Source organism: Protopterus annectens, chromosome 8.part0, assembly GCF_019279795.1.
Source record: "Protopterus annectens isolate FY-2018-M chromosome 8.part0, PAN1.0, whole genome shotgun sequence".
Taxonomy (NCBI): Eukaryota; Metazoa; Chordata; order Ceratodontiformes; family Protopteridae; genus Protopterus; species Protopterus annectens.
Window position 1 is genome coordinate 1,363,303,471 of NC_056741.1, and position 25,180 is coordinate 1,363,328,650.

Below are 25,180 nucleotides of genomic sequence, written 5' to 3' on the forward strand. Positions count from 1 at the left end.
ATATGAAGTAAGGGAAAAACAGGGTTATGGTATATTTAGAGAGAAAGTCATGGAACAGAATTTAATGGAAGTAAGTGAAGAAGGGAGAGTAAAGAGGTACAATGTTTGAAATTTTGTCCTGAATTCTTATAGTTATCCACATTGGTTTTAAAAGGTTGCAAGGTAAATACTGTTTCTATTTTACAAATGTGGAATGCACTGGGTAAGGTACTTGACATGCCATCTGGAACCGTTGATGTGATAGTGCAGGTTCACAACTAGTTTCACTGTGATGAAGGTGTTCTTAGAGTGCTAGGTCATTCATAGCATGAGAACTGTAGTGGACATGACCCTGTCAGGATTTGTAGGATGCTTTATAGCGGAACAGATTTTTTACTCTATCAGAATATCTGGGGTACTGAAACCAGCGATTTTATTTGTTGAGGAAACATTAAAGGGCTTTCTTTTGACTAATCCAAAACTGATGGGGCTCCACATTTAAGAGATTTTTCAACATCCTGATTGAGGAGGTCTGCACACAGTTCAGGCTGTCTTAGTCTATCCCTCTCTGCTGACGATCTTTGCTATTTTAACATATGTTGCTCCTGTAGTCTGCACTGTTGGTAAGAAAAAGATCCCTAGGTACCTCAGTTCTGATACTAGTGGTAGTGGGTTGCTGTCTGTAACTAGACATGGGGAGTGCTCTGTGGTACTCCACTGGTGTCAGAACTGGAGATATAGCCACTCACCTGGGATTTCTGGGTTGTAATTGTGAGTCAATTTAGTACCTATCAAGTAACTCAGGTTCACAGGTTGTTACTAGGTTAACGGCCACTAGGACCCATACAAGCCTAGCTGCTCACCCCTAACCATTTGGGTCCAGAGTGTCATGGACATCCATACTGGAGGGGGGCATGTTAGTAGGGAGTTAACTAAGGATTTGTGGGGCGGGTGTTAGGATAATGCTTTTCTTATTGACAGTCTCTGTCCATAAGGAACATGCGGGTGAGAATGGGGCATAAATTTATGATTTCCCATCCAATTGTCAAGATTTCATTTGGAAAGGGTCAGTTTTACATGGATGAGAAGCCTATTCTATAACGTGAGGATCCCTTGGGACACATATCTGTCTTTCCAGCTTGTCCTGCTTATGTCACAAGTGAAGTTCTGATTCCTGGATCTAGTGTTCTGGTGCTGTCTGTTTTGCCCATTTGCAACAGATCCATCAGGGATGAGTCTGATAAAGCCCTGTAAGTCAGGCAAAGATCCCCTATCAGCAGTCTGCAGGGGACTGAATACAGTGACAGAGCCTTTAGGCGATCAGTGTAGGACAGAGTATTCATGCTCTGAACTCTCCTGGTGAGAAATGTTTGTGGGTATTCCAACGGTTGCAAGTGTCTGCTCAGATACATGCCACAGGGGGCACTGTACTCCATGATGGCGAATAATAAGGACCAAAAAGAGTGAAACTATATCTTCCTTGAATGTGGATGGCATAATCTTACCTATAAGTATTATGTGGGCGTGGTAATTACGGAGCCTCAGGAAGGTAGTATTAAAAAATTCCACTGCATCATCAAGACTGAGGTACTTCAGAAGATGCCAGTTACATTCTTTGTGGGATGAGAAGAATGTGAGTGGGTTAAAGTTTATTTTTTGACGTAAATTACGGTAGATGACAGGTTTAGATTGGTATAGGTATTTTTTGAGTAGGAATGTTGTGGAGTGATCACTGAGGCTATCTGTTAAGCTACCTGTTATATATGACTGGGGGCTCTTACTGACTAGTACCCAGTCCAGGTTAGTGTGCTTGTTGGAGTTTTTATTTATCCTGGTTGGTGACTAGACTAGTTGGGTGAAGCCACGAAGGTTTTATTTATTCATTTTTTATTTTAAATTTGTTGACCGGGCTAGTCCAGCTGGATATATGTCCATTTTCAGTGGAGGCCCGAGGAGAAAAGCTCCAACGGTTATAACAAGTTTAGAGAATACAAAATAAAGTGATGGGTTGGCTGATTGCCAGAACAGGATTGCCAGTCAATATTGACATCACCTAAAATTATAGTTTCTTGTGGGAGATGGTGGGTAGGCCAGCTGAGGAGTTTTCTAGTGGAGTGATGTTTTGGCCAGGTGGGAAGTAGCATCCAATTATGTTGATGGTTTTGTTTTCGTTTATTTTGAGATTGGTATATATTATTTCTTCACTGCCTACTTGTGGAGCTGATGAATTTAAGATCTGGATGTTTAGATGCTGTTTAAAATATTATAGCTATAGCGCCTCCTTTATTGTTTTGCCAGTCTACTGTCAGTATGCCGTAACCGGTAGGGAGGATTTGCTCACTGTTAATGTGAGGTTTTAGCCAGGTTTCTGTCAGGATGACTATATCTGGGGAGTACAAGTATATGGTGGCATGGAGTTCATGGACCATTTTGGATATACTTCTAATATTTACGCTTAATAGAAGGGAGTCACTTGGCTTTCTATTGGCTGTGATTTGGGAGAAATTGTGGTTTCTAGTCTGATTATGAGCAGTGTTGTTGGAGATGGTAGGGCCAGTGTTGGGGTGGACGTCTACACTTAGGGCTAGTTTTGATATGCATGAGGTTATTAGTTTTCTCAGTTTTTGAATGGGTTTGTTTACTAGGGAAATTTTATGATGTGTGCTTTGTGGGTAATAGGTATGGTGGGAGGGTTACTATGTTGAGTTGTAGGGATGCTTTTTGTTTGAGTAATTTATTTGATAGAATATGTGTGAGGTGCATAGGGATGGTTCTTGAACTGGTGGGAAGGGAGCTGAGTGAGGGTGAGACAGGAGTGGTGGTGTGAGTAGTAGTACAGTGGTAGTGGTTGAGTGGGGGAATGATGGAGTTTTGGTAGTATGCAAGATGTGTGTGTGTGTGTGGGGGCTGCTTACAAGCCAAAGCAGAGTGCTCTCCAGGGGATAATGAATACTCGCTCATACCGGTAGACACAATCAAAGTTAACTTTAGCTGTTTGTGTTTGCAGACAGTTTAGACCCGGACTGCTCTTTTCTTATAACAAAGTATCCACCAGTTGGATAAAAGATAAAGGTGGTACCACAGCTGAATACTTAGAGTGGTGTTAGGTTGGAGAGAGACTGCTTCACATCGAGGGGCATCCTGTTACAGAGCATGAAGATACTGTGAGACATATCTATCTCACCAACATGTCTTATTCATGTCACCCTTTGGGGGCATTCCAACTGTTGCATAAGTCTGATCAGGTACATGTGAAAGGGGGCATTATACTCAAAGATCGGTCTAATAAGGTCAAAAAATGGTGCGACTATGACTTCATTTGACATGGATGCCATGCCCTAACTTCTAAGTTGGGCGACATAGGATGATTGTCCTACTGTTGTGGACACAGGCTGATCAAAGGCCATGTTATTATCTATATATGTTCCCAGATCCTTTGATATTGTGTCATCTGTTAGGGATTTCTTAGTCAAGGAGTACTTAGCCTGGGTAGCAGTTTAGCCAAAAAGCACTATATTGCACTTCTTGCCAATGAGTTATAGTACATGGCTTTGGAATGAGTTAGTTGTGGTAAACCCGCTTGTAAGATGTTTGTGTCATGGGAGAATCTGTTATATGTCCCAATTATCCAGTCATCTGCAAACTTTCTTAGACTTTACGTCTCAGAAGTATACGACAAATAGGACTGATCTCAACATGGAGCCCTGAGGTACCTAGCTTGAGAATGGTCATTTAGTGAACATGGTATCAACAATCGTGATTTCCTGAGTCCTGTCTGTGAGAAAGCTTGTAATCCAGTGAGATATGTAGCGGTTTATGGCCAAGTCATTGATTTTGTCAGCTTTACCCGAGTGGGATATTGTATCAAATGTCTTAGCCAGGTCCAGGTTGGTGTTACTGTGTGCACCGTTTCCCCCCGTACGCATTACCCAAGTGCATTTCAGAAAAAAAGTACAACAAGTTAAGTAGACATAGCCTTTTCTTAACTAAGGAAAATTCAATTTGTGTCCAGTGTCTTTGAACAGAACATTTCCCAGTGAATTCAGTCTTTTGCTTTGCATATTAGACTACTCAGACTCATAGGCTTGTAGTTTCTGCGCTCATTTCATCGTTCACCTCATAACACTACCTGCTGGTGAGACACTTGAGTATGTTTGCGATGTGACACATGTTGGCAGTGTGCATACAGCCGATCGTGGCCCTATTGTTCGGCCGGGTGAGTGGTACATCAAGGTCTGTACAATTGCACATACCTGTGACTACCACATGTTTGATTTCACCCGGGTGAACATCAATTTCAGACCTGGCATTTGTCCACATGTTGCCAGTCATGACAAAGTATGCAGGTTCCTTATGGTGCATCCTGATTTTTTCAGAATCTCTCTTGAGACACAGCAACACCGACAATGGAACCATAGATCTCAACACCTCTGAAATTGTTTTAGCTATTACTGGCATTTACCTTATATCATGCAGATCATTATTTAAGGAGATTCCAACTGCATTTAGTCCAAAGCCTAGCGGCATAAGTAGTTAACTGCAGATGCACCTGGAGGCATCACTCGGACATAAATTGGCTATAATAAGATGATTAGAGTTACTACATCTTAGGCAGCCATACACTGACAGGATGCTTTGTTATTCAATCTGTAATAGCCATAGAACTAAATACCAGAGTCAAAATCTAAGGAACATGAATCAATTCAGAAGCTTACACACAGAATGAATTTGTTTTTAGCTCTTGTAATATGCATTATTTTGATTTATTATATTTTAATATTGCATATATATTTATCTCTAATTTGGTGAGATAATTATGTTTTTTGGCATATATGGTGTCTTCCATCTTATTTCTTTCTGACCCTGTCATCGAGCTAGGAAATCTTAAGCTTGACAGTCTGTCATTGTGAACCGCATAATGAAACTCAGACATTGTCCATTCTTCACCAGAAGTAATGTATATTTAAGAATAAGAATGTTGCCATGGCTTTGTTGACCACTGAAGTTAAACACAATGGTCTGTTATGTTCTAGGTTGCCCATTGTGCCAGCTTTGTACATAAGCACCGCAATTACTTGCATCCTATCCCATATATTGACAAATTCCTGAAAATTACTGATATATAGTTCTTTCAGAGGTTAATCCAAAAACTTTGAAGTCAATTTTAGGATCTGTGCTGAAAATTCCCTCTAGTCCCTTTTTGTTATCCTCCTTCAAATTCTAGTTCCCTTCCCATCTCCTGTTACTACATTTTTCATCTGACCATCCTGAACCTGTTATCTTCCTGGATTTGGACTAGGCTGTATGATTCTATAATGAACACAGATGTGAACTTGTCATTTAGAATTTCATTTCTTCCTTGGTCTCCTTTTGGCACTTACAGGTTAACTTATCAGTTTTCACACTCTACCTTCTATTCTTTTCATATGTACCTAGAGGAAGCCTCTTGCTTATTAACATTTATTTTTAATAGGTTCATATGTTCATAGGTAGGCACTAGGCTATCTGCCCGAAGGCATTTATAAGCCTAGCCAGAATGTGTTGGCTTTTGCCACCCCCCCTTAGATTTGTTCCCTGTGCCTCTGTCCAGCAGAGCCATTGAAGTGATGCCTGGGGTAAACTTTCTTTTTCCCATCCACTCTGTCAAGCTTTCTCTTGAAGAGGGTTAGCGAGGAGCTCTGCCTAATGTAGTTTGGAATCTTGTTCCAGAGCATGGGAAGTCTCTGGGACAGGAATCTATCCCTCCAGCACATCCTATTTATTGTTGTGGTGAGGTTTAGGCTCGAGGGGATATGGTTTTCTTTAGGTGGAGCATGTCCATCAATTCTGGGTTGGACATGGCCTTGTTTGTCAGGCAGAGATCACCTCTGAGAGGGTGGTATGCAACCGAGTACAGTTGGAGTTTCTTCAGTTGAGCTGCAAAAGGCATCTGCTTGAGGCCAGTGATCCTCTTGGTGAGGTACTTCTGTGGTCTTTCCAGTTGTTGCAGGTGTCTTGTAAGGTACATACCAAATGGGGCATTGTATTCCATGATGGGTCTGATGAGTGATGCATAGAGGGGCCCAAAGACCTCTTTCAATCTGGATGCAAACCCTTTTGTGATTAGGTGGGCCACATAGAAAGATTTTCTAACCACTTTGGTAATGTGATTATCAAAGGAGAGGTTACTATCTACTTGGATCCCCAGATCCCTTATTATGTCTTCTGTATTTAGGGGGCTACCACCTATGTGGTAGTTTGTGGGCACTTTGTTTTTTCCAAAGGGGATGACTATGCACTTTTTGGCATTTAGCTTGCGGCCATAGTTTTGACATCCAGGTATCTGTCTCAGTGAGACCCTTTTGGAGGATGTCCGTTAGCTGGAGAGTCAATTATAGCCCCTAGTTTGCAGTAGTCTGCGAACTTGGTCAGCCATAGTCCTCCTGTGCTTGCCTGTACCTCTGAGAAGTATATGCCAAACAGGAGGGGTCCTAGGACTGAGCTCTGGGGAATGCCACTTGTAACCGGTTTAGAGTTAGACCTAGCTCCCGCAAATCTTACCATGTGGGTTCTGTCCATTAGTGAAAGGAACTGCCATGATAGTGTGTGGTACATGATTGTTTTCTTTATGGTGAAGGAATTATGTTGGAGTAAGAGTGGCATTGGTTCTAGGTTGCCATATTCAAAGATGAATATAAAATGTATAGTGATAATAGCATTCAGGAATACCAGCTGGAACAGGTTTCAGCTCACTACACATTGCTGGACATGAACACTGCAGAGGCATGCTGTACCAAGGATGATGGACATTGAGACTGTGACCCATGACAGGGATGGTTGCTGAAACTGTGTCTGTTGCATGATGCACTCGCAAAGGAGAGGGAATGGGAGGGTTCAATGGCAGTCAGTTGATTACATTCTGTGGTGGTGTAATAGAAACATTTAACAGATGCAATGGTCATTGTCTGGTCACTTGACGTGCCTGACACACAGCTATGTTAGATATTGTAAGGGAAGGAAAACCCAATGGTTATGGTCTGCTGACTTGAAGTCATGGTGGTGTGACACTATTAAGAATGTCTGATGTGCTAATGGAAGGGAAGGGCAATGATCGGTGGACGGACTACTTGTAACATTAAAATGAGAGGCAGTGGTAGGTGAATGCAACTAATTAGTGGACGTGCAGTTGATGATTTACTATGTGTTATAGCAAACATTCATGCACATAGTTAATTTAATTGGAAATCTTGTATCCTTATTTTGGCACACTGAATGGAGGCACATGCGTAGGATAACTATATTGCTGGTCGAGCATGGTTTCGTGTGTTCAGGAATATTTCATATATGTAATTGCATCATTAGACAGAATATATGTGTGTGAATGAGAGGGAGGATAAAGGAATGGTGAGGGTGTAAGGAGTAGAGGTGGTGAAGGTGGATGAGTTTAAATACTTGGGGTCAATAGTTCAGAGTAACGGTGAGTGTGGAAGAGAGGTGAAGAAGAGAGTACAGGCAGGATGGAGTGGGTGGAGAAGAGTGTCAGGAGTGATTTGTGACAGACGAGTACCTGCAAGAGTGAAAGGGAAGGTCTACAAGAGGGTAGTGAGACCAGCTATGTTATATGGGTTGGAGACAGTGGCACTGACAAAGAGGCAGGAGTATGAGCTGGATGTGGCAGAATTAAAGATGTTAAGATTTGCAGTGGGTGTGACGAGAGTGGACAGGATTAGGAATAAGTATATTAGAGGGTCAGCCCAGGTTGGAAGGTTTGGAGACAAAGCCAGAGAGGCACGATTACGTTGGTTTGGACATGTGCTGAGGAGGGATGCTGAGTATATTGGGAAAAAGATGCTAAGGATGAAGCTACCAGGTAACAGGAAAAGAGGAAGGCCTAAGATAAGGTTTATGGATGTGATGAGAGAGGACATGCAGGTGGTTGGTGTGACACAGCAAGATGCAGAGGACAGGAAGAAATGGAAACAGGTGATCTGCTGTGGCGACCCCTAATGCGAACAGCCGAAAGAAGATGATGAATTGCATCATTATTTTTATTTGTGAGAACTTGGTATTACAGATAGTCTGTTAGTTGCAGCAGGGCACTGAATTTGATTAGGCCATGCACAGGGATAAAGGCAAAAATCATACTAAGCAAAGCCGTTGTATGTATGAAGTATGTACTGTAAACCAAAAATACGTTGAGCTTATGTAACTAGCAGGAACTAATTTCCATACAGACTCTTGCACAATCACTGAGAAGACATTAAATGTTAGACATGAGCCTGAGTAGCAAGTGGGTGGTGACATGGCACAGGAATCACAGTGTTCAAAATCCTGTGTTGCAGTTATGCCCTCCTAACAGTGTTTGTAGTCCAAGCCTTTGTACAGTCTGCTCCCTATCACCTGTGTATATGATGATAGCTGGTAACCTTGACACACTAACTGGTGTGAACATGTACTAATGTCTGATGCACAGTGAGACAGCGTAACATTATGCAGCAGTCACCAATTTGATGGCAAAGGGGTTTGTGAGATGTGATACATGTATTTTATGTATTTTAGGTATCCTTAAGTAATTTGTAGGGCCTACACACATTTACACAAAGGGGAGAGTGCTATGACATGTGCTTTTGGATCTCAGGTGGCAATATTTAGGAGAACTTGGAGTAAGATGTGCAATATTGCCAAAAGGGCACACAGCACTGCCTGGTACAGTGACTTGTAATAACGTAGACAGGAAAATTATGGAGTCAAAATTGTCATTCTGTACTCATGACATTGACAGTAGTATTACTCCGGTGTGCTTACTGCCTGACTTGACAAGTTTAGTTAGTACAACTGCAAATTGGATGCTGCAATCCTTATTTGAGTGAAGGGTGTAAACCCTCTTACGTGGTGTTTTCAGCAAACTGCACGTCTCTTTTGTAGTTTTAAAAAGACCTAAGTCAAATTAGTAATGTGAAAAATATGAATAACTGTGTTTGGCTGAGTAGTGTCTACTGCCAATTAACAGCTCAATATATGACCAGTGGAGCAGTAAGATTTGAAATATGCACAAAGAAAGGCAGGGAGGGCCTCAAAGTAAATTTACTAATATGAATAAAGGACTAAAGGATTGCTAAATAGTTTCAGCTGAATTAGAGAAGATCATATTAAGCTCCCAAATGCCTCAGTTATATGCATTATGCAAGTGATACATACATGAACAAAATAATTAGTAGCCCCCCCCCAAAAAAAAATATTCACTGCATGGAGTATAGAAAACAGTGAGTTTTCAGTACATAATTTTACTGTGCCAGCATCACAGACACAGGTTTGCTATCTACTGTTTTACAGTCCTTCAAAATGTGTTGAGATGATGAAAATGTCATGTAAAATACAAAAACATGTCACTATGCTAATGTTCTTCAAAGAGATAGTAAAACAAACATAAGTTAACATAATAATGTCTTTTAGAAATAAGGAGAAAATAAAAAAAAGTGTAGACAATGAAATAATCAAAAATTATCCTCAACTGTTTTACGAAATGTAATTTGAAAATTTTTATATAAATCTTTCTGCTGCTGCCTAACAAATGATTCTGCAGGCAGAGGGGAAGACATCTGAAATGGCACTCCCTTCCTTTCTATTGTGAGCTGTCAGTTGCAGTGACAGTTTTCACACCTCTGCAGTAGTGTGGGAGGAGGGTACTGTCAAATTCATGCTGGACTACAAAAGAACATTTAGAACAAAGGCATCCCAATTTAGCTACAACTCTGTCTGCTGCTAGATAACTTCAAATTATACTGTAAAGCAAGCTCTGGTCTAAACATAAATGAGGGTGATTAGCAAGAGAAAAGAAGCAGGCCTAACACAGAAGGAATACAAACTGACAATGAGTCACAGATTTCCCATTATATGTCAATGGCATGGGAATTCACAGTTACTTCCTCATGTCTGGCATGAGTCACAGAAAGGAGACTTGAAATGCTTTATGGGAAAGAGGAAGGCTTGAAAGAGAAGTAGATGACGTTGATATAGCAAGCCCCATCGGTAGCCATGTTGTGGTAAACAGGCTAAAATTACAAATAAAGCACTTAAGAGTACATTGTAGGTGTTAAAATAGGTCTGGAAACAAAGACAGACTGAAAAAAACATTTTTTTAGTTCTAGCCCGGAGTTTTCCTTTAAGGAACTTACCACAGATGGATCAAGTCTTGGAAGACTCCCTGATCTTATTTCCATTCACAAGGGTCTGCCTTGACCTGCTCAGTTTGTCTGCCAGTTTTACTCTTACAGGGTGTAGGATACCTGTAGAGTGACATTGTGGTGCAAAGCTATAGTTCAATCTTACACGCTAGTCTGCAAAGGGGGGTAAGACCTGGCTCCACCTTGCTTGTTTATGTACCACATGATGGTGGTATTGTCTGAAACAACTTGAAGAGGTCCAGGTGACCAAAAATGATTCAGAGTTGAGTACCTTGATTAGAGCAAGCATCTCTTTTGTATTTATGTTTCTCTGTCTGCCCTTGGTGTCCTAAACACCTGCACTTTTATCACTCCTGATACTGCTTCCCAAGCAAAGTCTGAAACATCTGTGGTGGCCGACTGCATTGAAGTGGGGGGGGGGGGGGGGTCACCTGGATTTAGGGATATTTGCCATCTTCACCAAGTGATTTCTCTGACAAAACACACAACTGGGGTTTAAAAAGATAATGGGTGTTAGTGCTGGACATGAGATACCGTAGTATCTTTCTCATATAGGGTCTTGTCAGGGGTATCATGAGAATCATAGATGCCATGAGACAGAGATCATGAAATTATTCCTTTGCAGAGACTGAATTCTAAGTGAAAATTCCTAGAAATAGATCTAAATATAAATCTTTTTTCCTGTGGAAGAAAACCTGTTTAAGCCAAGATGTCTAGCAGACACCCCAGGAAGACAATCATGTGTACTGTAGTTAAAAAATATAAAAAAAAATACTTTTAAACAACACTCTCCGTGCAGTGGATAGTCCAAAGGGCAAAGCAAAGAACTGATAAAGTGATCCAGATGCACAAAACCTTAAACATCTGAAATCTGGGTGAACAGGGGTGTCATAAGCATCTTTTAAATTTAGTTTTACCAGAAAACTTAAATGAGGAAGAAGAGGTAACAGTTTGTGATGTGAGATCATTTCTACTTGGGCACAATCACAAACAGGTTTAGAAAATAAAGATTCAGAACTGGCTTCCAAGCAATTCATTTCTTTGGCACCAAAAACATCCTTGAATAAAATTTTCCCAAAATGGAAAAGAGAAACTGGCTCCATTACTCCCCAAGACAACATACATTAAAGGACTGAGGAAAACAGATGAGTCTGGTCTGGTGGATGAGGAATTACTCCCTGAAACGGAGTAACTTCTTCCCACAGCTTTCTTTTTGGAACCCCCTTGTCACTGCTTCTTAAACGTCTGTTTTCCATAATTTTGCTGAGACTGTTTCTTGCCAAAATTTGACGATACAGTAGCGAATCCTTGGAAAATTTGGAAACGGAAAGCTAAATAATCTGAGAGACTCATCACATTTTTTTCACAAAAACCTATATCCAAAGGAGAATTTAAAATTTCAATTTTCACATCTTATAGGAGGTCCTGAGAACACTGCCAGGCAAACCTCCTCAAAACAGTACCAGTGGCCACAGCCCAGGAAGAAGTATCAAACAGTCATACACGCACTTTAAAAAATGTGTAGTGACCTGTACACTTGTGCAATGGAAATAACTAAATCATTTAAAGCAGATTTTTCCCTCACAAGAAGAAATGGCAACAAAATCACCATACTTTCACAATTAATCAGAACAGACCAACATACGAGCCTGACATTTCAAAATTCTGAAAATCAAAGTTGCAGAAGTATTTTCCTCATACTTAATAATCTTACTGAACTTCTCAGAACTTGTTGGATTGGATTAACTAAATGTTTAGTAGCAGTAGGATTAAGTAATAGAATTAATGCTATAACTGCTGGGTCAGGTTTGAGATGAGTGTATAAAACTTAAGACTAACTTTATAAAAATCTACTTGCCTTTTTTGGAAGAGGAGGCTATTAGGAAACCTGCAGGCAGTGGCATAGGCATCCTCCAATGCTGACAGCGTAGGAGGAATGGGGAAAGGTTTTTGGAATTAATTTATGAGAGATCATAGTATTTTCTGATTGACAAAGAAACCAGTGTTCTACTGAAACTGCTGGCACATTCTCGACGGTCTCAAAAAAGAGAAACCCTCACAGGGAGGATCAGATACCACAGGTTCATAGGTTGGTACTAGGCTATCAGCCCTAGGGCCTATACAAGCCTAGACATAATTTCCTGGCTATTTCTTCCCACACTATTTACTTCCTGGACCCCTGTCTAGCAGGGCGACTGACGTGATCCCAGGGGTGAATTTCCTTCCTCCCATCCAATCGTCAAGTTTCCTTTTGAAGACAGCCAAAGAGGCGTTCTGCTTGACATGTATGGGCAGTCTATTCCAGAGTCAGGGGAGTCTCTGGGTCAGGAACCTATCCCTCCAGCATGTTTTGTTTATTGTGATGACAAGGTTTAGATCCCTGGAGCATGTGGCTTTGAGGGATTGGGATTTCTTTAAGTGTAGCATGTCCAACAGCTCTGGGTTTGACATGGCCTTGTATGTTAAGCAGAGATCACCTCTGAGGAGATGATATGCGACAGAGTATAGCTGGAGGTTGTTTAAGGCGATCAGCATAGGGCATCTGTTTTAGGCCTGTGATTCTTTTAGTGAGGAATTTGTGGCCTTTCCAGTTGTTGCAGGTGTCTTGAGAGGAACATACCAAATGGGGCGTTGTCTTCTATAATGGGTCTAAATGAGGGATAAGTACGGTGGGACAATGACCTCCTTTTTTCTGGATGAAAAGCCCTTAGTGATGAGGTGTGCCACATAAGATTTCCTGATTGTTGTGGCGATGTGGTTATCGAAGGTGAGACCACTGTCCATCTGTGTCCCTAAGTCTCTGATCACACTTTCGGTGTTTAGTGTACTGCCACCTATGTGGTAATTCACGGGTATATGTTTTTTCCCAAAGGGGATAACTATACATTTCTTGGCATTGAGCTTGAGCCCATGGCTCTGACACAAAGCATCTGTTTCTGTAAGGCCCTTTTGTAGAGTATCCACATCATTTGGAGATTCAATAATGGCCCCCAGTTTGCAGTCATCTGCAAACTTTGTTAGCCAGAGTCCCTTAATATTGGCCTGTACTTCAGAGAAGTAGACGCCAAACAAGAGTAGTCCCAGGACTGAACCCTGAGGTACTCCACTTGTCTGGAGCTGGATTTGGAGTAGGCTACTTTTACAGTGTGGGTTCTTGTCAGTAAGCCAGTTGGCAACCCATCGAGTGACATCAGGATTAATGCCCAGCTTAGTAAGTTTATCTATGATTCCAGAGTGGGGGATGGTGTCAAAGGCCTTGGCGAGGTCCAGATAGGCTGTGTGGACTGCTTTACCCTCGTCCACGGCTCTGGAGACTGATTCGAAGAAGTCAGTCAGGTTCAGGAGACAAGATCGGCCCTTCACGAACCCAAACTGGGTGGGGTCCAGTGTTTGAAGGTTGCCAATGTCTTTGTTTATTAGTTCCATGATAATATGTTCCATGACCTTGCAGATCAGGCTCGTCAGACTGATGGGGTGGTAGTTCCCGGAAGCCAAGGTGGATCCCCCCTTGTGGAGTGGGATAACTGTAGCTGTGCACCACTCAGTGGGCATGAAGCCTGAGGTGAGGCTATGATTAACCATGACACTTAGGTGAGGTGCCAGTTCATTTTGTAGTTCATGTAGTACACAGCCCAGGATATTATATGGTCCCATGGATGCTGTATTCTTAGCTTTGGAGAGTGTGTTTTTTACCTGTGTGGCAGTTATTACCGGAATCTGGCAATCTTCCAGTATTGAGATGGGCCACTTAGGGGGTGAGAGAGGGTGAAGTTGGCACTGAATCGATCTGCCAGGATATTGGCAATAGCCTTGGGATCAGTATATTTAATGCCATTCTATTGTAGCTCAGAGCAGAGGTGAGCATTGCCATTTAGATTCTTGACATAGTTATAGAACGCCTTGTGGTTGTCTTTGGAATCTTTGGCAATTCTATTTTCTTAACTAGCTTTGGAGGATTTTATGAAGCATCTCAGCTTCTTACTGAGGCTGGTAAGGGAGTTTTTTGCATCCTGGAATTTTCCTCTTTTCTGCAACAGCTTCTTCCTTTTGTTGTAAAGTTTGTTTATGGCAGGGGACCACCAGATTGGCTTCATTTTTTTGGAGGAGAGCATCTTGGTTCTATTTGGGATGGCACGATTCATGCATGAGTGGGATGTGCTCATACAGTACCTTAGTGTAGGACTCAGCAGTTGAACTTTCAGTTCCCGTCTGCATGGGTGTCATGAAGTTTGTCTGACTTGAGTAGCATGAAGTTGGCTTTGGAGAAGTTTTTTATGGAGGTTTCCTTACTGGGGGGTGGGGGTGGGATGTGGATGTTAAGGGTGATTAGCTTATGGTCTGACCTGACCAACGAGGGGGTGACCATAAGTGTGGAGCATCGATTTCCCATGTTGGTAATGACCAGGTCTAGGATACTAGAGACCCTGGTGGGACAATGGATTAGTTGATCCAGGGCATTGGAATTTATGAATTCCAAGAACAGTTGGGCAAAGGTGTTGGTACACGAGTAGTTTTCTCAGTTAATGGCAAGGTAGCTGAAGTCACCCACAATTAAGGTGTTTGGTTGCATCTTAATATTTTCCAGTATGTTTAGAAAGGTGTAGTGCTCTCCTCTGACTCAGATCTGAGGAGAAGACCCAGCATCTGTCCCTTCATCTTTCTACCCAGACTCAGAATCTTAAATCTCTTCAGGAAGAGAGATATCTCTTCTGTTTTACCAGAAACCACCTTGTTAAGAATGATCAACAATCTGAATTAGACCCTGATAAACTACTCCTGTCCAGGGAAATTTGAGCAGAAGCAAACAGATGTTTAGTTTTCTTTTTCAAAAGAAATGTGCGGCCAACAGGGTTATTAATTGCAGCAGCAGCTTCCCCAGGATGGGCACAACATTCTGACTGAAACCAAGTCTTCTCTCCCCTTATCCCAGGACCGACCGCAGTGTCTCTTCCCTTGCACACTGAGGGGACCCCAACAGCTGCAAAGGACATAGCTAACAACCACTTCATAGTAGCTTTAGGTGCTACACCAGAGGGATTCATAGTAAAAGACAACTGGCCACAGTACAGTCACCTACCTGTGGTTAAAGGATCAACCATGAGACAGGTAATTTGTTCCATGGCCAAGCCAAAAATGATGCCTCTTTTCTCGGAAAGCCAAACAGCACAAGTTAAAATTTTAAAGTTGTAAAAAGTTACTTTTTCCTCCATTAAAACACAGTAAACAGCACTTAAATACACCTTGCCAGCTCCAAAAAGTAAAATAAACTTTTTTTCCAGAGAAGAAAAAAACAGTTTTCAGTTGTTTTTAACAACGTTTAAAGTCGCATTTAAAAAGTGCGCAACAATTTAAAAGCACATTAAAGTCTGTTAAAACACAAACTCCTAGAAGAAAAATAACCAGGAAAGTACAATTAAACAGTAACTATTTAAATGTAAAAAGGTTCTTCCTCAAAGGGAACTTGTCTGCCCAGCAATGAAAAGTACAGTTTTGTACCTACCATAAATGTAGATGTTCGAGTGCTAATACAGCTGCAGTAATCACAGATGGGTTCTCTGCCATCAGGCGGTCCCTCGGTCGGCCGAATTCCAAAGTCTAGGTCCAGCGTCGGTTGTTGTCGCTTTCTTTCCTGACGTCAGTGCGACAGGGGTATATAAGACACAGCCGACGCCATATTCTTCAGTCTTTCTTGCCCCAGATGTCAGGTGCCCCCAGAAGGAAGGCAATACATAAATTATTTATATATATATATATATATATATATATATATATATATATATATATATATATATATATATATAGTCAAGCAATGCAATATAATCAAAAATCAGTAGTTGCAAGCAAATACACCATAGAAGGATAACCCAATCAGGTTGTATGAGGAGGTGTTAGCTACTAGGCCTTTACCAAGAGGGGAAGGAGGGAGGGAAAGCTGTACTGCAGCTGTATTAGCACTCAAACATCTACATTTATGGTAGGTACAAAACTGTACTATGTTCATCGTGCATACAGCTGCAGTAATCACAGATGGGTAGAATCCCAAAGCTACGCACAGGGTGGTAGGCACTAGGTGGAACTGGTATGAGCCAGAATGCCCTGCAACACAGCAGTGGCAAAGCCTGCTCTAGTTTTGGAATATAAAGGCAGGGGTAGTGTTTTGTGAAGGTATGCACAGAACTCCAAGTGGCTGCCTCCAAAATGTCTTTGGTAGGAACTCCTCTGAGGAAGGCTGTAGATGTAGCTGTGGCCCTGGTGGAATGGGATCTGATGCCTGAAGGGACAGATTTTCCATGATAGGAGTAACAAAACCGTATTCAGTGGCCTATCCATTTGGAAATTGTCTGTTTGGTAACTGGCTTCCCTTGAGCTCCTACAGCATAGGACACAAAAAGTTGTTCTGATTTCCTGAAAGGCTTTGTTCTGTCCAAATAATAACGTAGCTGTCTATGGATGTCTAAGGAGTGTAGCAGCCTTTCCCCTTTGTTTTGAGGATTGGGGTAAAAGGTAGGTAAGTGTATGGCTTGATTTAAAGCTACCCTGGATACCACTTTAGGCATAAATGACGGATTGGTACGAAGGGAAACCCTGTCCTGATGGAAGATGAGAAAGGGCTGCACAGCCATGAGGGCTTGTAGTTCCGAAACCCTACGAGCTGAGGTAATGGCCAGAAGGAAGGCTGTTTTCCAGGACAAATATTGCAAATCTGTTGAGACAGCTGATTCAAAGGGAGGCAATGCTAATTTTTCTAGAATGTAATTAAGATCCCAGGCTGGTATTGGTTGTTTCCTTGGTGGTCTTATGTTCTTAGCCCCTCTTAAGAGTGGGTGAGAGAATAAGGGTGAATCCGTGTTGAATTCTGCAGAAATGGCTGAGGCATGGATTTTTATGGAGGAAAAAGAAAGTCCACTGTTCAGCAGCTCAGCTAGATACTGTAATACCGGAGGTAAATTCAGTTTTCTAGGGTCCTCAACTTTTTTCTCATTCCAAGAGCAAAACCGTTTCCATTTTGTGGAGTAAGCCTTTCTAGTAGATGGCCTTCTGGCCTCCAAAATGACATCCTGCACCTCTTTGGGGAGTAGGGTCTGTTGTGGTGTTAAGGAATTTTCCATGCAGCGAGATTGAGTGTTTTCAGCTGACTGTGAAGAGTTTTGTAGTTGTGCTGAGTCAGCAGAAGAGGCATTAGAGGTAGAGACCAGGGAGGAGTATGTGTTAGGCTCCTCAGGAGAGGGTACCAGTGTTGTCTTGGCCAGTCTGGAGCAATCAGTATCATCTTCAGTCTGTCTGCTCTTGCTTTCAAGAGTACCTTGGGCAGAAGAGGCAGAGGTGGGAAGGCGTAAACAGTCCATGCTGTCCAACTGAACGAAAGGGTGTCCACTCTCCAGGCCTTTGGATGAAAGGTCCTTGAACAGAACTTTTCCAATTGATGATTCCTGTGGGAGGCGAAGAGATCTATGTCTGGCCTCTCCCACGCTTGGATTATCTCTGTAAACACTTGAGGATGCAACTTCCATTCGTGTGGATCTGTCATATTTCTGCTTAGATTGTCTGCCAGCGTGTTTTCCAAACCTAGCAAGTACTATGCCTGAAGTTCGATTTGCCATTCCAGAGTCAAGTTCCAAAGTGTCATGGCTAGTCTGCACAGGGGGTACGAATGTGTTCCTCCTTGTTTATGTACCACATTACTGTGGTGTTGTCTGTTCTTATCAATAATTGTCCTGGATGCAGAAGGTCCTTGAAAGCTGTAATTGCATTTATCACTGCTAGCATTTCTTTCTGATTGATGTGAAGGTGCTTTTCCTTTTGGCACCATTTGCCCTGAATGCACCTGTCATGTGCACCCCCCATTCGTAGTCTGAGGCGTCTGTCGTGATGACTTGATTTGCTTGAGGCTTGCAGAATGGGAGACCTGTGTTTGTTTGACATGCTTGGGCCCACCATAGAAATTCCTTTTGCAAACATGGAATTATTGGTATTATTGTTTCCAAACTGTGGCTGTGTTGAGACCATAGGTTTTTTAGGTACCATTGAAATTTCCTCATATGCAACTGCACATGGGATTAAAAGAATGCAAGATGCCATGAAGCCCAGAGCCTGCAGGATTTTCCTTGCAGTAAGCCTGGTACAATTTGCTAGTATTTTGAAGTACTGAGTTAGCTGCCCTTGTTTTTCCGGCGTAAGATAGGCCATCTGGGTGTTTGTGTCCAAGTTGGCACCCAGGAAAGTTATTTTCTGTGATGGTGTTAGCCTGGATTTCTCTTTGTTGACTGTGTATCCCAGGGAATTCAGTAACCGTGTTACATAAGCCAGATGCTCCAGAAGTATGTGCTTTTTTGGCTCGGAACCTTCCTTTCGCTTGTTTGTGGACTTTTCACGCTTGTTGTGCTGATTGGGACATGCAGGTATGCCTCCTTGAGGTCCAATGTTACCAGCCAAAACTCCTTGCCCAGCATGGGAAGAAGCTGCTGTAATGTGAGCATCTTGAATTTTGGTACTAGTAAGAATGTGTTTAGGATGGATAAGTCCAAAATGGGTCTCCAGTCGGTTCCTTTCCTTGGTACCAGAAATAGCCTGGAATAAAAACCTTGACCTTGTTCATGAGTTGGTACCTCTTGAATAGCTTTCATGTCTATGAGCTTTGAAATTTGTAGTTGTGCCTCTGCCCTTTGATTGTGTGGCAGGTTTGGCATGCCTCTCATTTTTGGAAGAGTGTGAAAATGAAATCTGTAACCTCTGTTTATAACGTCCAGGATCCATTTGTCTGTTGTGACAATATGCCAATTTCTTGTAAATAATGCCAGCTTTCCTCCCAAGGGTGCTGCCAGCTGAGACTTGCTTGGCATGGAAAGGAGGAAGTCATTGGGTTTGTTTCCTGTATTGTTGTGCACTGTCTTCGCCACCTCTTGGTGCTGGAGTTTGCCATTGCCTGCCTCTATATGATCCTTGTGATTGTACTCTGCCCCTTGAGCACCTGTATCTACCTCTTTGGGGCTTGTCCGTGGCTGGAAAGGACCAGTTTTTTGAAGGCCAATTTCTGCTAAAACGTGGTGGTTGAACCTGTAGAAAAGCTTTGACAGTTTGCATAGATTTGGCTTTTTCTTCCATTTTCCGTAGTATCTCCTCAGCATTAGTATCAAATAGCACATCCTTTTGTAAAGGCGCATCTAGTAGTTTAGCTTTCACATGCTCAGGCAAGATTTGTTCCCTAAGCCCGGCATGTCTACAAATGACTGTTCCTGTAACAGCAGCTCTACTTGAGGCCTCTAGGGCATCATAGCCACATTGTAAGGTGTGTTTACCCACTTGTTCTGCACTATGCATCATATCCTGCAACTCCTTCAAATCTGGTTGTTCAGGTTGAGACATTTTATTTCTTAATTGTGATAACAGAAACTGCTGATATTTAAGCATATGAAACTGACAATTTAAGGCCCTCATGGCTAGGGTGGCCGAGGTATATACCTTTTTCCCCACCTTTCTAAGGATCTTGACTCTCTTTCGGAAGGTAGTGGATTCTTAGCAGTAGAGGCCTTCATTCCCTTGGGACCTTGTGAAATGGTTTCAGGGTCAGCATTATGGCTTTTGTAAAGAAAATGGTGTGAGTTAGGAACTCTGTAGTACCTATCAGGTTTGACTGGGGCAGGAGGCAGGGAATCCGGATTAAGGCAAGCCTCCGCATAAACATCATCAAGTATATCCAAGACAGGAGGTATCGCCAGAGGTCTGTGTTGAGGTAACAAAAGAAATTCCCTAAGTCTTTTCTTGGAATCAGAAAAGTCTTGGCCTTCCCAATGGAAGGGTTCCCTCAAGGTGTGCAAGGTTTCCCCAAAAGAAAAATCCTCTGGAGGAGATACAGAAGGAATGGACTGCTCTGCATGAGAGTCTTCGAAAGGAGAGTAAGAATGTTCTTCTACATCAGAATGTTCTGAAAAAATGGAACCCTGATCAGAAGAGGGAGAATCTTCCTCCACTCTGGGTCTCTTGTCTGGAGGGGGTTGGGAACCCCTGATAAGAGTAATTAAATCCTCTGCCATTTTAAGCATCTGCTTTTTAGGCATGGGGCCTGGGGATGGGCCCTGTGCAACAGGCCCTCTTGGGATGCCTGGCTGATTTGGACTTAGAAAAGGCCTTAATGGGAAAGGAAGATGAGGGTCTAAAGACACCATGGGTGGAAGTGGACCTGTCCACATTAGGAGGCTCAACGCTCACAGTGGCTTCGGTGGTTGTAGTCTGGGTATGGGCCGAGGTACCTGCGGTCTCAGTTACAGAAGACACCGCCAAAGAAGTGTCGTCGGTAGTCAGGGATTGCATAGGTGTCTCGCTGAGAACCGGACCACGTGTAGCCGGTTTTGGCGTGGTGTTGGTGGAGACCGCGGACCTCGCGTGTCGGTCCTTGTCCTTGCGTTTTTGGACAAAACGGTAGTCGGAGTCTCCGACCACATTTTATAATCAAAGGCTTTACCAAAAAGGTGTTGGGCGAACTCCGCCCGACGCTTAATAGTGCGTTTATTGAAAGTAGCGCAAAAGCGACAGCCCGAGACGTCGTGGTCTGGGCCTAAACAAGGTATGCAGAGGGAATGGAAATCCTTATGCGGTATTTGCTTCCCACAAGAAATACAATTATTAACTTTTTCTGACATCGGTCTGAGGCAAGGAAAGTTTCCCCAACGGGGTACTTAGCTTTAAAGAAGACTTCGGTTTCCAATTTTTTGTAAATTCAGGAGCTGGCCGACCGGCACTTGCGAACTGCTTCTGCTTCAGGCACCGTGCGGCAAAAAAAGACTGAAGAATATGGCGTCGGCTGTGTCTTATATACCCCTGTCGCACTGACGTCAGGAAAGAAAGCGACAACAACCGACGCCAGACCTAGACTTTGGAATTCGGCTGACTGAGGGACAGCCTGACGGCAGAGAACCCATCTGAGATTACTGCAGCTGTATGCACAATGAACATCTGCACAAGCCCACAAAGGAGCGCTTTCTTCGGTAGTAGGAATTTCTGAAGGGCTTGGCTTTTAAACTAGTCTTTTGGGCAGCTCAGCTTGTGCTGCCTGTTTGACAGCATGGGAGGCGCCCTGAAGTTTTGGAGCTTGGCTGGCTGTTACATCTTTAAGATACAACACATACAGCTAAGGCTACTGCAGCAGTGATCAGTATAATATACATCAGCTGTTTGACAGACTGCACTGCCTTTCTCTTACCTTCTTAAACAACTGTTCATTAGGGTGTTGACACTGCTGCTCCTTTTCTAATGGGACACTGAAGCTGTGCTATCACATGACCTGGGAAGCAGCTCTGTTCTCAGCCATGCGTATCACCTAATAATGATTCAAGTGCCGCCACCACACAAGATGCACCAAACACATCATAGCAACACTTGATAAAGTGCTTACAAACCTGAAAGGAGAGGTTGCAGGGGTTCAGCATTATCTCTCAATTCATTACCTTTATCACCTCTGCCTTTTCCTTCCAAGATATCTTCTTAGACATTAATATGGAGTCATGGCCAGTAGCAGCTTGCCAGTTAAACCTGATCCAGTTTTATGAATGAGTTACAGAAGAACTTGACAGGATAATTCTAGAAGGTGCTGTCTACTTTTACCTCAAGGCCTCTGACTCAGTCCTGCACAGCAGCTGCTAAGAAAACCGAAGCTCAGTTTAGGACCAAAATATAAGAAGTGGACTGCTGCCTTGTAGAATGTACAATACAAAGGACTGTGAGGAGATGGACAATGTCAGAAATAAGTGAAGTGACTGATGGAGTACCACAGGGACCAGTCCTGGGAACAGTACCATTTAGTATGGGCATTTCAGACTTCCACTGATGGCAATGGTGAAAACAGACAAACCACTCTCCTTAGGATATAAAATTAGATACAGCAGTGGAGGAATGAGGGAAGAATGTAAACAAAAATTTGCAAAAGCTGACCAAGAGGGCTGAAAGATGGTAGTTGGAAGTGCAATGAAGACAAACACAAAGTACTGTATTTGGGAAACAGCATCAGCTGGAGGGCATGGAACTGATCACAACAGCAAGAAAAGGACCTGGGGAGTGTTGATCACAATATGACAGGACCACCATGAGTGGTGAGAGGGCAGTAGGTGCATCCAAGAGAATACTGCTGTCTATTTCTCCAGAAGCAAACAGATGAAGGATCCTACATTATCATGCCCTGGTCATACTACACTCTGAATACTACCTGCAGTTCTGAAGGCCATACTAAGAGATGAACATCATGCTGTGAGGAGTCTGACACATACCAAAGTGACACCAACTAGGGCTCATGCAGCCCTCAATCCAAAATAATTCTAGAAAAGGGAAGCTACTACACTACATTCCTACCTGCATGACTACTTTTGTTTTACAGATGGTCACCCTTAAGTGAATGTGTTAGTCTTCATACAGCCCTCTTGAGCATTTGAGTTTGAGACCCCTGGTCTAGGAAAGAGCCACTAGAAATGCACATGTGAGAAAGGGGAAAATGCACATATGACCAGAGATTAGAGGGGTTAGACCTCTTCTCACCAAAGACCAAAATGTCAGGGGGACATAATGTGGGCACACAAAACAATTTAAGGGGCATATGAAAGGATCTGTCTTGAACAGGAAAGATGGAAGGAGACAGAGGTGGGCAGGCACTGGATTGTATTGACCAACTATTCCCTGGTTCAGTGATCAAGGAAAGGTTATAAAAGCCATGGAATGGGTGCTGAACAAAAAAATCCACAGAGATATTTAAAGATGGCATGGGATTGTGAAAAAATGGGTGCAAGACAATAAAAAGCCACAGGAAAGATAAAAACATTAATTACATTTAAAGGGCAGACACAGTAGTGATGCTATTTCATTGTCACTAAACCAATGTAAAGAGATATAACAGGGTCCACTTAAAAAAATAATACTTCTAGCTGACGCATGATCATGAAATCAAGCTAAATGCACACTTACAGGGGTGATATTATTAATGCAAATAAGTCTTTTTCTTTTTTTTTTTTAAGGGAATATGGTGCATCTGTAAAGATGCCCAGCTACAGCACTACATAATGAGCAGTAAGGATTGATATTCATATTTGAAGGCTGGCTGACTATGAATAAGAAGTTGCAATAATAATGGCTGGAATCCCTGGTTCCTGACCAGCAGTGTTGGCCTTCATGAAGGTTCTCAATTCTGTATGATTAAGAATCCCTCCTTGCTTCAAGAAGGAACTAATTCATGCTGCCAGGATCAAATACAGTATACAACTATGAAGCAGGGTTGAAAAAAGAAAAGAGAAAAAAAAAAAAACAAGAAAAAGTGCTATGTGTATACAATGGACAATGGTACTCTTCTCCTTATCCCAGACATAAGGTAACTAGGCAGCCAACTGAAAGTACATGTCAGCAACGTCATGACAACAATGATAAAAGGAAAAAAAAATACATAAACTTACTTGTCAACAACTTTTAATAACGCTTCTTGTACCTTTGGGACCCGTGTAGCCCCACCAACCAAAATTACCTGCTCAATGTCCTCCTAAAAAACAGTAAGGAAATGAAGTTAAAATATACAGTGAAAGAACTAAAAATGCTATAATATTAACTATAACCATAGTCAACATACAAATTAAACACTGAAGAGTCCATGCCAACTGCATGCCATGTACTCACAAGATAAATTGGCCAGTACAAAGAAGATGCAGTTGAAATACACTGTCCCCCCTTGTATCAGAATTCATTACTTGAACGCTAGGAGTCAGTTAGTGCAATGTAATAACATAAGAAGGCCCAAAGGGGAGGCCAGCATCTAGAGATCATTAGCTGATGATGACTCAAATACTTCTTAATAAAAAGCTGTCTGGGGTATGGACCAGGATCTAGTGAAGAACCAAAACAGCCAGTCTTGCCCAGAAAACAAATCTCAAAATGCTTATATGACAAAAGGATCTACTTGGGAATACCCAAGGAACAGAGTCTATGTAGACTTCAACAAGACCTGTGAGCTCAATATGCAAAAGACATTCACCAAAGAAGCTGAAAGGGCAGGTAAAAAGCTTTCAGTGTGGGGTTAAAGATGGCTCAAGGCAGGAGCAGCCAGATGGTGAAAAAGCCAGTGACTGACAGAAAGATGAGTAGGTCTCCCCAAGAGGCTCAACTTTACAACCATGCTGGATGACTTTGTACTGTACCATGCTACAAACATGGTTAAGCAGTTTAGGGAACTATACCAAACTTTAGCTTTCCTTGAGGTTGTGTGACTTCAGAGAATATACTATTAAAGGTCTCAAACAGCAAAGCCACCTACATAGTGAACATCGGAAGCTTGCCCCCCACTTTCATCCTGGGCTTCTACTTTGCCTCTGTAGATACAACTCAAATTCTACTTACGCACTATTATACCCGTATTTGTAACCACAATTCTTAAAAGATGGTACAAGCCAGGCAGTCGCACCTGCTTGGTACAATACAGAGGGGGCAGGTGGAGGAGGGGCAGGAAAATTACACAAGGTAATCACTGCTCAAAAAGAAAAATTTCCACTCAGTGTTGGAAAGATTTTACTCAACCAAGCAAAACAAAGAATCAACTAGGGATACAGGCAAAGAATGGTTGGTTCTCATGCACACACTCGCTACCGGGGTGCTGGTAAAATTCCATCCATAATACCGCACACAGCTTTATATGACCATTTTGGAATAATACTGAAAACAATAAAATGGGCCAGGATAATTCAATTATAAAAAGCAAACAATGCTTCTAGCATACACGCAAGGCTTTTTTTTTAAAAAAAAAAATTTTTTTTTTGGGAAAAAACTTTAAAATTAAAAAAAAATTTTTTTGGGAAAATTTTCCCAAAAGGGGGAAAGGGCAATTAATTTTTTAAAAAAAAGGGGGTTTTTTTTTATTTAGGGTTTTTTTTTAAAAATTTTTTTTTTTTTTTTAAAAAAAAATTTTTTTTTTCCCAAAAATTTTTTTTAAAAAAAATTTAAACCCCAAAAATTTTTTTTTTTAAAAAAAGGGGGTAAATTTTAAAAAAAAAAAAAATTTAAAAACCCTTTTTGGGGGA

General features: G+C 42.0%; 1 protein-coding gene across 1 annotated transcript in view; it reads right to left on the minus strand.

Annotated features, from left to right (window-relative positions):
* HYOU1 (hypoxia up-regulated 1) overlaps nucleotides 1-25,180 on the minus strand; it is a 1,290,196-nt gene that overhangs the window by 634,612 nt on the left and 630,404 nt on the right. The window contains exon 10 of the mRNA XM_044079444.1: nucleotides 23,570-23,652. Coding sequence (XP_043935379.1) covers nucleotides 23,570-23,652 — 83 coding nt within the window. The remainder of the gene's footprint in view (nucleotides 1-23,569; nucleotides 23,653-25,180) is intronic.